The 15,966-nt window shown below is 44.9% G+C and overlaps 1 protein-coding gene across 2 annotated transcripts in view; it reads right to left on the reverse strand.

Moving 5' to 3' along the window:
* Positions 1–15,966, reverse strand: part of LOC144770707 (B-cell receptor CD22-like) — a 255,878-nt gene that overhangs the window by 65,486 nt on the left and 174,426 nt on the right. For both annotated transcript variants that reach the window (XM_078655435.1, XM_078655433.1), the window contains exon 6: positions 15,097–15,351. In XM_078655435.1, coding sequence (XP_078511561.1) covers positions 15,097–15,351 — 255 coding nt within the window. The remainder of the gene's footprint in view (positions 1–15,096; positions 15,352–15,966) is intronic.

Here is a 15,966-nt window from a genome sequence, read left to right on the forward strand (position 1 = left end):
TCAAGTCTCCCCTTTGCAACAAGTCCCCCAGTACAGAAATGCCAATGTCGTCCCACCGTTTACAACCCCTCAGCTTATGCAGCTCTTTTAGCCATGCGAAGTGCCATATCGGGATCTGTTTCGTAGGTTTGTGTGTCCAGCCTACTGCCTTAGTCGCCCTTACCCACACCTTCACTGACACCCGTGTTGCTGAGAGCAGTCTCTCTTTTCCCTCTACCTCCATAGATATAGTGCAAACAGGTGCGTTGCGCCATCCTCCCCCTCTCCAGTATACTATACGGGGGATGATCCGCTGGAGCATGAAGCCAATCATTTATTGGTGCCAAGTGTTCTGCCAGTAATACGCTTCAATATTTGGCAAGGAGAATCCCCCATTATACTGATTCCTCTGCAATGTCTCTGCAATGTCTTTAGGGCTATCCTAGATTGCTTCCCTAACCAGAGCAAAGACCGGAGCTCGGCGTTTATATCTTTAAAAACCCGTCGGGGAAGAGGGAAATTTTAATTCTGCAGGGTGTAAAGAAACTGCGGCAGCGTTATCATTTCAAACATTGCAGCGCGACCTACAATCGTAAGGGGGGGTGTCTTCCATCTGATTGCATCATTGACGAAATTTGTGAGTACTCGCTGAATGTTTCTCTGATAGGAGACCGTTTTATCCCTTGTCACATATACCCCCAGATATGTAAACCTGTGGCCCGAAGAGCGCCGGGCAAGGGGGGGCCACACCTCCCCCTCTCTGGGACTATACAAAATCAATTTGTGCCAATTAATCATGTACCCTGAATAAGAGCCATCACGGCCCAGTAGGGTAAATAGTAGTGGGATCGAAACAGCTGGGTGGGTATCATATAAGAGAATGTCATCCGCATATAGCAAGAGTTTCTCCTCGGGCGTATCCGTAATTTTAAACCCTCTTATCCCACTTTCCTGTCTTATCTCAAACACCACAATCTCTATGGTAAGGGCGAACAATAACGGGGAAATGGGACACTCCTGCCGGGTCCCCCTCCCTATAGGGAAGTCCGCCTATTGCACCCCGTTAACCCTCACCCTGGCCCTTGGGTCTGAAGGTAAACCCACTTCCTGAACTTGGGACCAAACCTGAACTTGGTCAACACTCCCTCCAGGAAGGGCCAGTGAACTGCGTTGAACGCTTTTTCCGCGTCCAAAGACAGGAACATGTGGGGATCCTGTCGGCCACACACCTCCATCAGCCAATTATGGGTTCTCCTCAGATTTAACCTGGTTGCCCTGTCTGGCAAGAAGCCAGCCTGATCCAAGTGGACCAGATCCGGGATCACCCGTCGTAGCGGAAGCACCAAAATCGTCGCCAGGAGTTTGACCTCCACGTTCAGGAGTGAAATAGGGCGGTATGATGCACAGTCCTCGGGGGGGGGGGTTTGCCCTGCTTGTGAATAGGAGTAATTGTAGCCAAACGAAGGTCCGGCGGTAGCATGTCCTCTTGGACCGCCCCCGAGAACAAGGCCAGCAGGTGGCCGCTTAGTAAATCATCCGTTTTTTAAAGAATTCAGCGGGGAAACCATTCGGACCTGGGGATTTCCCCGAGCGTAGTCTAGCCAAGGCTTCTTTGATCTCCGTGATAGTTATCTCATCTTTCAGGCTCAACTGATATTCCTCAGATAGCATGGGGGTCTTAATGCTGTCTAGGTAGAGCGTTACATCTGCTATCGCTGCCAAGTCTCTGGCCTTGTAGAAATTCTCATAGTGTTCGGCGAATGCCTGAACTATTTGGACATCTGTCCGCCTGAGTTGGCCCTGCCCATCAGTCACTTGTTCCACCCACCCCGCTTCCTGCTCTCTGCGGCTCAGCCATGCCAGGAGCTTCCCAGACTTGTCTCCTACGTTGTATAGTCTGTGGAGAGTTGCCAGTGCCTGAGTTTTAGCTTCCTCTGTTACTAGGGCCTTATACTGTTTCCGTGTTTCCACCAATACTCTAAGGGTCTGCGTGTTCCGGTCTGTCACCTGTCTCCACTCCAGCTCCAGGATATGAGCTTCCAGAGCCAGCAGTTCATCCTGAACCTTCCTTTTTTCCCATTTTATCCTGTTCTGGGCTCAATCCCGCATGACCGTCTTAAAAGCTTCGCATAAAATCACCCCGGATTGGACTGATCCTACATTATCTGTGAAGTATATCTTCGTATCCGCCCTCAGTCCCCGCAGTAAGTCCTTGCTCTGAAGATCCCATGCCGTCAAACGCCAGCCCCTACCTCCAGCCTCGGACCTCCCCCCAAGTTTCACCAGAAGAGGTGAATGATCCGAAATTCCCCGTGCTTGATACTCTGCCACATCCTCAATGCTAAGGGTATGATGGGGAAGGAAGACATAATCTAATCTGGAGTACACCCTGGGGGCCCCTGAAAAATATGAATAAGTCCTAGCATCCGGGTGTAACCACCGCCAGACATCCGTCAATCCAAGTGTGTCAATCGTCCTTGCCAGAGGGGCACCACTTGGTCATCCGGCCGGTCCCTCGACCTGTCTAATGAGGAGGACATAACATCATTGAAGTCTCCACTATCCACATGAAGTTTACCAGATGTGTTCAGTAGGATATCTGCTAAACCAGTCAGGGTTCTAGATTGCAATTTCAGTGGTGCAAATGTGGAGATGATCATGACCTTCCGGAGCCCCTATGTTCCCGCTATCCCCACATACGTCCCCTGTGGGTCCGTCCATGTCTGAGTAGCTACCAAAGGGGGGACTTCTTAATCAGGATAGCAACCCCTCTGGAGCCTGACGTGTATCCCGCTTGGGCCAGAACCTTATATGCCCCCCTCGCCAGGAATCCACATCGCGTGCCCTGTAGGTGGGTCTCCTGTAATAGGACTATGTCTGGACCCACCCTCCTCAAGTAAGACATGACCAACCCTCTCTTTATCTTAGTGCCCCGGCCATTCACGTTCCATGTTAGGATTTTGAGATCCCCCTTGTTGTGCAAATCGTCTGGTTGCTACCCATCCCTGTAGGGGACATCATTTGTAAACTGCTCGTGGGATAGCGGGTGTCGGGTGTTTGGTACGCAAATGTAGGAACTGTTCTTGTTAGTGACATGCCAACAAAACTTAACTGTGATCCCCATCCAACTCCCACCTGCTCCTTCCCCCTCCCCTCCCCACAAACAAGGTAAATCTCCTCCAAAATCTCCCCACTCCCCACCTCCCTCTCCCCTGCAGAACCATCTCCAGCCGACTGGTAGAGATTAAGCTTTTCGGGTGAAGGAGGTCTGTCGCCCACCCAGTCTCAACCCCACAAAAGAAGAGAGGTCCGCTCTAAACCTTTAATAACAACATGCAAAGGTATAAACAAGAGCAAGCAATAACAGTATAGAAATTAGACCAAAAGAACACAACAAATAGGAAGGGGTGTCCGACTTGCATGCTCCGTGCAAACATATCCATTTCGTGGTCAGCCAGCTCAGTCCCTGCATCACGAATTAGAGTCCGGGGGGTCCCCCTCGGATGCTACAGTCTCAGGTGTAGTCTCGTGTTCCATCGCTTTTATCGCCACTTCCAGGGGGTGCAACGAGTGTCTGCCTGATTCCTCCCCCCTCAGACGAGGAACATTGCGGTCCTTCCTCTCCCTCTGATTGCGCGTTTCCCGCAAGGCAGTGGAATCGGGATCCCGTTGGTCGATTGCAGTCCAGGGAGGCAGTACTCCTTCGCCTCTGCCGTACCGGTCCAGCTGTGGGGTATGGGGTCGCACCCGGGTTTCGACTTCCACGCCGTTGTCTCGACCTCTGTGGTTTTGGCACCCCCCTGGGGCCTTCCAAAGACCCTTCTACATTAGTGGGCTTCAGAACTCCAGTTATGTGTCTCGTCAATGGAAGGCGCTCCTCCAGCCACTGCCACGCCTCCTCCGGTGTTTGAAAGAAGGGCTTCTTATCTTTGTAAATCACCTTTAGTTTTGCCAGGAATAGTAGCATGTTTTGAATTTTGAGGTCTCTCAATTTCGCTTTTACCGAGTCATAGGATGGTCTCTGCCTCTGCACCTCCTGACTGTAGTCCGGGAAGATCCTTATTTGGGCATTGTCTAGACAAATTTCCCCAAGTTTTCTAGCTTCTCTTAGTATCATGTCCCTATCCAGAAAATTCAGAAAACGAGCAATCACTGGCCGAGGTCTCGCTCCTGCAGGTGGTTTTGCCAGCAGCACTCAATGAGCCCTTTCTATGATGAAAAAGGTCGTACGTGCGTAGTAGCCAAGAGTGCAGGAATTCCGCCATATTTGTACCCTCGATTCCTTCCCTAAAGCCTACAAATCAGAGGTTGTTGCGCCTTGCCCTGTTTTCTGCATCATCCACCTGCCACAGCAGCTGCTTATGAGAGGACCGGAGCTCCGCCATACCTTTCCTCATATCCTGTATAGTTTCCTCAGCTTCCCCCAGTCTCGTTTCCGACTCCGTTACCCGCTCCGCGAGATTCCTGAGGTACTGCCGTAAAAGCGTTACTTCTGTGCCCACCTCTCTGATCTTGTTCTCCAGGGCCTCCGGGGACGCCTGTATTGCGTTCATCAGGAGGGCCGTGTCCGAGCGTGCAGCCGCCGGGTCAGCGTCCGGCTGGGGGGCCATCGTGGTGTAACAATCCAGTGTTCACTGCCTGGGGGGCTTAGGATCCTTATCCTTGCCCATGCTGTGCTTCCGTTGGCCACGGACCTGCAGTGACTGCTCCGTCCCGACGTCGGTCAGCCCCTCACCATGGCTCACCACTGCCAGGTGCCCCTCCAGAGAGTCTTATCAGCAGCAGCAGCCCACCTGCCGCTCAGCAATGCTTCCGCCTTGGCCCCATTTCCGAGCCAATCTCTGTAGCCCCACAGGAGGGAAGGGGGGAGGTGGGTGAGGAGGACCACACCCCCAACCGGTCAAACCCCACTGGACCAGAAAATAAGCGCACCAGGGTGTGCCCACTATGCTCCGTTGGGACCAGTGCAGCCCGTACAGCTCATTATAATCCTAAAAGGAGATATTGCAGGCGATTTGCGTACCCCACCCCCACCCCACCTCAGCTCGATGGTCCCAGCAATCCCAGTCACCACTCCATGCTGCACTAAAGGTCGGCGAGAGCTACACTGCGTGCCCCTGACTGGATCTGTGGCCTCTCTATGCCGCCAGCAAGTATTCCTAGGTCACCTTCCGTCAAGGCCTCCCAGTTCTCAAAACCCCCTGGGAGGGGGTGGTGGAAGGGGGAACAAGTCCCGCCGGGTCTCTCTCCAGTGCTGGGGGGGAAGGGTGGACGGAGGCCCCTTCAGCTCAGGCCTGCCGTTCCCCCGGGCCTCCCTCAATCTCACCCAGGCCCCGGGGGGGCTTCTCAGCGCACAGGTCTCCGGCCGCGTCTCCAGCCGCGTCCGCACCGCAGGAGCGGGTGGGCAGGTGGGCGGTCTCTCCAGGGCCATAAAGTGCTTCGGCCCAGGGTCCTCCCGGCTCCTCCACCAGACGCCGCGCCCCTCGCGGGCAGCCCCAACCTCTGGGTCCAGCAGTGCGGTCCGGCAGGCGTCCGCTCCTCCTCCCCTCAGCTCGTCAGAGCCGCGGGATTGCTGAAACGGTCCGTTAAAGTCCGACATCTCATCCGCGGCCCCAGTGATCACGCAGGGCAGAGCCTCCTTCTTCTTGGGCTGCCCGGCAGTCGGCAGAGCCCCCGGCAGCAGTGTGTTTAAAGCAGGCATCCCGGCGGCGCCATCTTGGGTCTCGGTCCGAGGCCCTCACAGAGACCTTCTCCCCTCCAGATCGGAGGCTCACTACGGCAATCACTCGGTCGGTCAGTGCCCTCGGAAGGATGACAGACCCCAGGAACAACAGGGTGTCGATTTTGGGACCTCAGGCCACCATCAGGTATGTCGGATCACTTCTATGTTGCCGGAGCAGCGCAGGCACACGTCCTAATCGGCCATGTTGCTTGCCACGCCCCCGTAGCATTCAGTCTTGTGCTAGGAATCGTTTCAGAGAAAAGACGAGCTGAGCCCAGCTGATTTGTGTCTTCCTTCTAAGAGAAGAAGTCATTAGGGTGTTCGGCTGCTAGGAAAAGTCTAATTATTTAAGAACTGTTCATTTTATTCTCGTTGCTAGTAACATGCATAAGTGTTGGTTCAATTATATTGTGTGTGCTTACTATTCATGTACTAAGGAATAGGATGAATATGATGATATACATCACTGCTAAAAGTATATAATGTCTTTTCTTAGTGCAGTGCTTGAGTTTGCCATTCTAAAGAACAGAATTGGGTTTGAATTACCATGGCATCCCTGGGCCATTTACATGACTGTTAGTAACCCAGAAAGCATGGACACCACACCAGTAGGTATACTCAGGGAGGGTTGTGTGGGGCTACTATAACCTGGAATTCCAGTTCAAGCGATGGTACACTGAACTCAGTCCAGGTATCTGTGGTTGAGGAAGCCAAACCTTGTGGACCTGGACCCGAGTCCTGGGATACCAACAGTTTTCCATCTCAGAGCTGAAGTAAATCCAGTATCACACATAGCCAACAACTTTGAATTTAAAAATGAATGTAACATTACTATTAAAAAAATCGAATAAAATTACGTTTGATTTTTTCTGTGTATGATGTTTAATAGGAGAATGCTTTTTTGATTTTTTTGGGGGATTTTTTAAAATGTAAACTTTAGAAAAAAAAAATTGATTTCATTTAATATTTTCAAATTAGTAAAATTTTAAATTGACATTACATGAATAGTTCTGTAGCTTTTTATATTCTGTTTTACATTTAAAGTAACTACATTGATTTACATTAACATTTACAAAAGAAATCATTTTACTAATATTTTTTCAAATTTAATAAACTTTTTTACTTTTTTCTATACTTTATGAAGGACAGATTTCTCCCACTGTGGAAGGAATTTCCCTGCGGTAATTTATAGGGAAAACTAAAAAGCTTATTTTACTTGAAAAACTTAATTTGAAATGAAAATTCAGTAGTTTAGATATATTAAGTTAAATAAACATTAGTATTTCTAGAGTTTTTTTTTTAAAACCAGAGGAAGAAAAATTCGTACATTTATCTATTATACATTAAAAATACCAAAAAATGTATGTATAGAGTTAGCGTTCCTGCCACTTCGGGGGTAGGGGTAGACTGTACGAGGGCCTATGTATCTGGGTTAGCTCACACCTGGGCTGTAAAGTTAACCAGCTGAACTCCTCATCTAATGACATTCAATGTGTAGCACTCAGTTTTTCCAACAAGCTGAAATTGGCTTTCATTAACATCTATTCCCGGCCTGTTAGTCTGAGTAAGGAATCTCTGACTTTCTACCAACTGAATCTCTTTATTCTTACTGTCCCCCCAAATATGTAGTTGATTGTTGGGGGAGATTTTAATTCTCCATTCAAGCCCCTTGCTGAGATCACTGACACTACCTCTAGTGAGGAGGATTCACAATGGTTAATCCCTGATCCACAAGTTCCACCAATTAAGGCTTGGTCCCTGCTGGCACTTCAAATCAATGCGAACACATTGACCCACTCCCTGAGAAAGTGCAATGGTCACACAGTATTGGACACTGCGGGGAACTGTAAATTTAACAGAATAGGTCAAGCCTCTCTCCTGGATTATATTCTAGTGGAGAGTAGGTTATGGCATAGGTTTTTCGAATTTGCTGTCCTTCCGTGGCGCGATAGCGATCACAACGCTTAGACCATAGAATTGAAGATGCCAGACCTTGGAATTGCCTCAGCCAGCAGTACCCCTCCCAAATAATAGATTAATTCTCTCCAACAATAGGAGAAGAATACAATGGGGGGCAATCCAGCAGTCACCTGAAAAGCTAACCGCATTATACACAGCAATTGTTCCAGTTCTGCTCAAATTTGGAGAAGCTGCATACAGTGGCAGGTAATTCATTATCCATTGACAGAGTTGCAGATTTGCATGCAGGTCTGGCATCTAAACTGACTGAAATATTCCACCCAAAGATTCACTCTAAGGTGAAAACACGGGTTACTCAATCCTGGTTTAATGATAATTGCTGAAAAAACGAAACGGCCTCTGGTATAGGCTATCAAAGCTAAGGATAAGTCTCTAACTAAACACATGCAGGTGCTGTATAAAGAGAGTACCCGGCAAGCAAAGCAGACCTAGGAACTGAACAGATGGCATTCCCTAAAAGCCGCCCTTCCAACAAAGATATGAAGGAATTCTGGTCCATAGTTAGCAAATGCAGTAACAAAGGAAAGTCAGCAACAGAACCAAACATAGCAGCGGAAGCATGGAAAGTACACTTTTAGGTTTTATATAACACAAAGGAAGCACCCGGCCTGAATGACGACATACCCACAATTCTGTTAAAGGCCAATTATGTAGAAGCCCTCGATATCACTTTGCTTGAAGTTTTGAATGTAGTAAATTCACTTCCCACTGGCAAAGCACTAGGATTGGATAAGCTACAGGGGGACCTCTTCCGGGAAGAACCAAAAAATGGGAACCGTACTTATGGGTTTTATTTAATGCTATCATGAAAGGTGTGCCGATCCATGAAACCTGGGCAGGGGCAGAAATCGTCCTACTTTTGAAAAAGGGCTCACCACTTCTGCCTGAAAACTACAGACCAATCAGTTTGATCGATGTCACGCAAAAACTGTTTGCACGGGTACTTCTTGATTGTCTCCAGTGGTGGATGGAAGAACACGAAATATTGAACCCATATCAAGCCGGATTCAGAAAGAACACTTCCACCGTCGACCAAATTTATAGACTTCAACTCTTATTCTGGAAAATAGTGAGAATAGAGGGTGGCAGCCTCTATTTAATCTTTGTGGCTCTGAAGACGGCCTTTGGTTTGGTGCCCCAAGATAAATTATGGGGGGTCCTCCTTACTTCCTGAGTACGCTCATGAGATTGCACGAAGGTAACTTCGCCCAAGAAAGGTGTGGGAAAGGAGGTGAACTAACTTCCCGATTCCTAGTTGACAGAGGAGTAAGGCAGGGGTGTGTGCCTACAGCTCATCTACAACAACAGTAGTATCTTTTCTAGAGGTAGGCCCCACCGAACGGGACGACCCAGGAGGAGTAAAAGAAAAGGACAAAGACAAAGAACAACCACAAACACCCACTGCAACAGCGAAGAAGGACAGAAACAAGACAGGGGGACAATAGACAACTTAGTTATCAACATCTCGGATTATCATTTCAGTGAGGTTTAACTGAAAACATTACAAAAATGGACCTCTTTTGTACCTACCACTCGAACCAACAGTTTGGAACTAAACATCAGTTTTTTCAAACCTATGAGAAAACTAAGATTGCAATTTTTTTTTTAAAACATCGTAAATTAACCTACAGACAGAGAAGAAGATTCATTGAAAGGTTTAAAACTGAAAAGTACATACATGGCTCCGTTGAGCCATAAGAGCTTGGACATGTTTGAGTTACTAATAAAACAAGACATAGACAAATTAAACTTTCAACAAAAAAAACAAGCATAAAAATCTTACTGTGAAAGAATTTGGAATATTGAAGTCCATTGCACAAAAAACTAACATAACGTGTCAAAAAGCCGACAAAAGGGGAGCCCTTGTTATTTTGAACACTAGTTATTACAATATGCAGGTGATAACACACCTACAGGATTCCGAAACTTACATGAAATTGGATATGAATCCTACAGAACAGTTCAAAGAAGTCCTGCAATCAATTGTTCGCAAAGCCTTCGACGAGGGGATCATTAATGAAAAGGCCAAAAGATACCTAATACAATTGAACCCCAGGAGCCCGACTCTATACATGATACCAAAAATACATACACATCCAGTCAAACCACCATGTCGACTGATCGTGTCAACCCAAGGAAGCCTACACGAACCAGTGGGCAAATTTCTAAATCACTATTTGCAACCAAGCGTCATATCAATGAAAGCATTCATAAAAGATACTACAGATTCTCTGCATAAACTCAACCAAATTGACATCACAGCAGATGAAGAGATCCTATTATGTACCATAGACGTAAACTCACTATATACGTCAATTCCACACTAACAAGGAATAGAGGCGGTTGAGCATGCATTACTACACACAGAGTATGAAGAAGGATTAAAGGTATTCCTCATGGAGCTTCTAGAATTCACCCTATTTCATAGCTATTTTAAATGGCAAGATAACTGGTTCCAACAGAAGACGGGAACTTGCTGCATCATCGTATGCAAACATTTTTAGGAATCGATTTGAGGAGGATAATATTCTGTCAGTACACCATGGAAAACTCAAATAAAATTGTTTTTAAGATTCATTGCTCACATTTTTATACTATGGAAAGGCACAGCAACAGCACTTGTAGAACAACTTAACAAACTAAATCAGATTCACCAGCGGATTCAATTCACCCATGACATACAGGAGCAAACCATCATGTTTCTGGACTTAAGAATTACCAAGACACATACTGGATTTGAAACAGATTTGTACAAGAAGGAAACTGATAGGAACCCTTCTCTTTGAAAGTTTTCACCCACAGCCTCTTAAACATCACCTGCCATATACACAATTAAAAAAATCGTTTCAAACCCAGAGAAAGAAGAGGAACAAATTGACAACAAGTTACATAGATTCAGGAGACGTGGATATCTAGATCAAATACTGCGGCAAGCTAAGGATTGCTCTTTATCAAAGACTAGAGAAGAACTTCTCACTACTCAAAAAAAACACCAAGGAACAGATAACAGTAGTTTCTAAATACTCAACGATGAGTGATCCATATAAAAAAAATCACTAAAAAACACTGGTCAATTTTAAAACTTGAACAAGACTTCAACCATATTTTCAACCAAGAACTCATTTTCGCATATACCTGGAGCAAAAACGTGGGTGAAATATTAGAAAAAAAAACTATTCGGCTACATCTACAAACCACATATAAAGGTACATCCCTTGTTGGAACTGTAATAATTGCAATAACATCATGAAGGGACCACACATCACCCACCGGATGAAGGGATATACAATTTAATTAAAGGTGAACGCTACATGTGATACCTCCAATGTGGTTTATATGTTAAAATGCTCTTGTGGAAAAACTTATTTTGGACGGACAGAAAGGAAAATTAAAACACGTCCGAATGAACACAAAAGTAACATCAGAACACGACAATTGAAATCGACAGGAGCTCATTACTTTGCTGAAGCTGGGCATAATATTAGTCAATTGAAGTTTTGTATTCTGGAAATGATAGAAAAACATGAAGGAAGGGACAATCATAATTTCTTACTGTAACAAGAAAACTATTGGATCAGCCATTTGAACTCCTTGAAACCTAATGGAATGAATGAATGTATGGAGTTCCAGTGTTACTTATAATCTAAAAACTGATTGTGTATGTATTTAGTACGCATGATTAGACTCTTGACCAATGCCGATTGAGCTTTATTATTATGATTTGTATGTTTACCACATTTTTTCATATGTGCTACCAGTGTTTAATTCAGTCATATGTTTTAGGTTGCACATTGTGATGGGATGATGACCATTTAAATACTTTCACGTAAATACGTAGTTTTATTCACATTTTTCCTTAGTTTCTACATACTTACCACATGGTGACATTAGCACGCATTGAGCACTAATACAAACTTTGCCGTGAATGAGGGGCTTCGAAAGGCAGCCCCTACTGAATAACTTATCGACACACTAATAGTCTTTTTTCTACCTCTATTAACTACTACGCGAACGTCATCGCGATGACGCCACTTAAACCACACTTAAACCACACATTCGTATCAGACCGTGAGATACTTCGTTACGGATGAATCGAGTAGGAATGGCGATTACACTTAAACCCTTTTCACCCTGAGACACCGGTAAGCGGCATGACACGCACCCAATATGGGGTGTATTGTTTTAACAGCACAATCGTTTGCGCGCTTTTAAACTTATGGCACTTTATTAACTTTAACTTCACTTCACTTAGTAGCCGTTGTTGTTAACAGAAAAACTGGCACTATTTTCTTAGAGACATTTCCCACCACCAGTGGGTTAAGGTTCCCTGACTATCTCTCCCGCCACCAGTGGGTTAATGTTAGGTTATATCATTCTGATATCATTCAAGTGGTATTCTTCTTCTGGATTAAACTGACATCAGCCCATACTTAAATTGCAGACTATCCCCAGGTGAAGGCTTCACATCCGAAATGCATTGGGAATAACGAAGTGGCATATCAGCTACACTGCATTCTGGGAATCGTAGTTTGAACTTCCTGAAAACAAAGATGTAATATTGTGATGCAACAATATCATTAAAAATTGAAATCAACTGATGTTGAGTGTTGTTTTTGTGAACAGGAAACAAAAAACTGAAACCTTTTTGAAGGATTCCTTAACCAGTGCCCGGGGGACATAGCCCACTCGCATGATACTACTACACTCTCTTCAGAGAGTGATACCCTGGAGCACGGTACTCCCTTACAACCACAATTTGAACTAGGGGCAGTGCGCATACTGATTCCTTTGTACCTAACACATTCTACAAGAATATATAAAATAATATCAGAGATCACAAAGTGGAAAACACAAAAGGTGATGGGAGAAATGCTTGCAACTTGTATAACCACTGGCAAACTCTGAGGGGAGCATACAAAATCATTATGCTTTTGTTCACCATGCCATCTCAGTTTTAGACCCTGCCATATGCAAATCAGCCTTGGCCCTACTCTTCATGGGAAGAATGAGGTGGCATGATGAATAAAAGAACGGTCTTTTAAATGCTACCACAAGTGATTGACACTGGTTAGACAAATTGGAAGCATTCTTCCCATCTCCTTTTGTGTGTTTCAGATACCACCCTACAGGCCAGATGTAGGAAGGCTATTACCCGTCGGTAATGGCCGAAAATTAACAAATTTCGGCCGTTACGACCGGTAATAGGCTTTTCTGATGTAGGAGCCGAAAAAAAGGATTTGGTAATTTACCGAATCAGTAATTTAAGGAATCAGTAAATTACCGATTTCTTAAATTCCGATTCGGTAATTTACCAAATTCCTACTGTAGGGAGCACTTAAATGAGTGCTTATCCCATGCTAGGATTCGTTCTTTACCACCAACTACAAGTTGGTGGTAAATAACGAAAAAAAAACAAAAAGCAATTTTATGCAAATTGCTTCAGTGCCATGTTGCAGACATACATGCCCTTAGGGCATGTATGTCTGCAACATGTGCACCCATACACAATTGAGGGGTGCAACAGGGTGTCAAAGTGACACCCTGCCACCCTTCAATGTTTTCCCCCATTTACTGAATCGGTATTTACCAATTCGGTAATTGACATTCATTCCCATGGGCCTCCAGGCCCATAGGAATGAATGGCAATTACCGAATCGGTAAATACCGATTCGGTAAATACCGAATTTTACAGAATCGGTAACATTTACCGAAAAATTACCTACATCCCATTTTCCAACTCTAAAATACCGAATCGGTATGATTCGGTATTTTAGAGTCAGGAAAATGGGATTACCTACATCTGGCCCTAAGTGGCATGGGTACACCCAGACATGAGTCCCACACTAACCGTGTCACTAAAACCAAACTGTACCTGACTGATGAACCCAAAACTAGGGTGAAACCAGTTCAGGGAGGAACTCACCTGGCAGTTTCTGCTGGTCTGTTCCCATGAGCCGGAGGGTCAAGACTGATTTGCATATAGCTGGGTACAAACTGAGGTGGCATGATGAACTAAAGAACAATGGGTTGGGATGCTACAGCAAGCAATTGTCAATGGTTAGACATATTGCAAGCATTCCTCCATCATCTTTTGAGTCTTTCATGTACTGCCCTAAGTGGCATGGGTATGCCCAGACATGGGCCCCATGCTCATTGGGTTACTGGAACCAAGCTGTACCCGGCTGATGATCCTATAACTAAGGCAAAACCGGTCTTGGTTTGATTGTGTTCTGGTTCAGGGAGGACCTGGAACGGCAGTTTTGGCAGGGTTAAGACTGATGTCTGGGTCTAAACTGAGATGGCATGTTCAGGAAAAGAACAGTGACTTTGGAGGCTACACAGAGCAATTAGCAGTGGTTAGACAATTTGCAAGCATTCCGCTCTCATCACCTTTAGCATGTCTCACATATTGGAACAAAAATATTCAATCCATACCTCACTAGCTCAGCATCCACAGCAACTAGACTCACAACTAAGCATACTAGTCTGCAACATAGTATAACTTGCCACTCCACACCAGAACTCAGTACACCACATATAACTAACCATTTCTGATGTTCAACATATGACACCACAACATATTGTGCTATCAACACTACATTACACGACACCACATAAACCCACAATTCACAAGGACATAATAGAGGAAGCAGTAACATAGCAGCCAACAAATTCTACTCCAGACAATATCACACATTAACAAAATGAGAGTATATTACCTTCACATTCATAACAAAATATTCAACAATTTATCCCACCAATTTACATCATACCCACAACACTTTTTCATCACAATCAAACATCACTTCATGACTCACCATAGCACATATTCCAACCACCTAATATTCCACACAGCATAACAAAAAAGCACACTATTCACATTTCATAATTTAACAGTATACACTACCTCTCCTGGTACAATACCAGACTACACACACTACACTATCTCTCTTCACTCTGCACTACACCACACAATGCATAACATACAGCAAACCAAGACACATCACATCTGATCACATCCTGATAAAAAGCTCCTTACAAAATGGAATAATACAGAACACTACACTATCCAGTGTGATAAAACATCAGACAGCACGATAAAATATCACACCAACTTTACACCACATCATCGAACATCACTTCACTCAACACTATTTCCTATGACCTAGTAGCATACCACTACATCTCACACCATGTAGGAGAAAATAATTTAGGTACATTTTACCAAATGCTGCATACACTCAACATCCACACTACACATCTCAAGATCCCACCATTTCATCCCACTGAATATCCCATACTATAACTTGGAAAACAATTACATGTATTATACCCTATCCCACCACTTCACACAAATTTCTGCTAAGTTTTAAAACATTTTCAGTATTAAAATGTATAGATTAAACAATACTCACGTTTTACGTTGACAGAAACAGGTGTAGAAGAGGAGTTGCCTAACGCATTTTGGGCCATGCAGTGGTAGACCCCGGCATCATCCATGACTGTACTTTCAATCTTCAGTGTTTTACCTTCCTGTGTCACTTTTCCGTTCTTATACCAAGTGAAATAAGTCTCTGTTGGGTTACTGCTCTTCGTCGCACATAACAATTCCATTGGTTTTCCTTCCTCTGGGTCCTCTAATAGAACAGCATCTACACCTTTCGGAGCATCTGTGGTCAATGGGAAAATAAATAATTATATTGCTGTCTGCAAGTGCTCAATAATCTCAAATGTTCGACGGTGTCAACTCTCTACTAGGATTATATTTCTGGCTTTCCTTTGCAGATATACGTTCAAGGACTAATCAATATGGGAATCTATAAGAAAATAGGCTTTTGCAGGTTTACCACAACTTTTTGCCTTATTTTGGACTACTATCTGCTGGTTTTCAACTTTAAGCGTGCGCTAAGGCCTGCTGTCCAGACCTCAGTGGTAGTGTTCTTTCCCTTCCAAAATGGCATGCTTGATTGAATGACCCCAATCAGCATGTGCTGACTTACTTATAAAGTCCTGGTATATGGTGCCCATGCACTCAGGTTATGTACAGCTGGCTGTCCACACATGAGCTGCAGAACTGATTGTGTCACCCACAAAGTGAAAATGCAACTTAAGCTGCATTGCAGACTGAAGAGGCTGTGCATGCACTGCTCACGCGACTTTGCCACTACCACTAGTGAAAAGTACACAAATCCCTTAACTATAAATATAAGTCTCCTCTAAGGCAAGCCTATGCATCCCTAAGGCAAGGAGCTGTATATTGTTAAGGTAGATATAGATTTTTGATA

The sequence above is a fragment of the Lissotriton helveticus genome, chromosome 7, assembly GCF_964261635.1.
Source record: "Lissotriton helveticus chromosome 7, aLisHel1.1, whole genome shotgun sequence".
Lineage (NCBI taxonomy): Eukaryota > Metazoa > Chordata > Amphibia > Caudata > Salamandridae > Lissotriton > Lissotriton helveticus.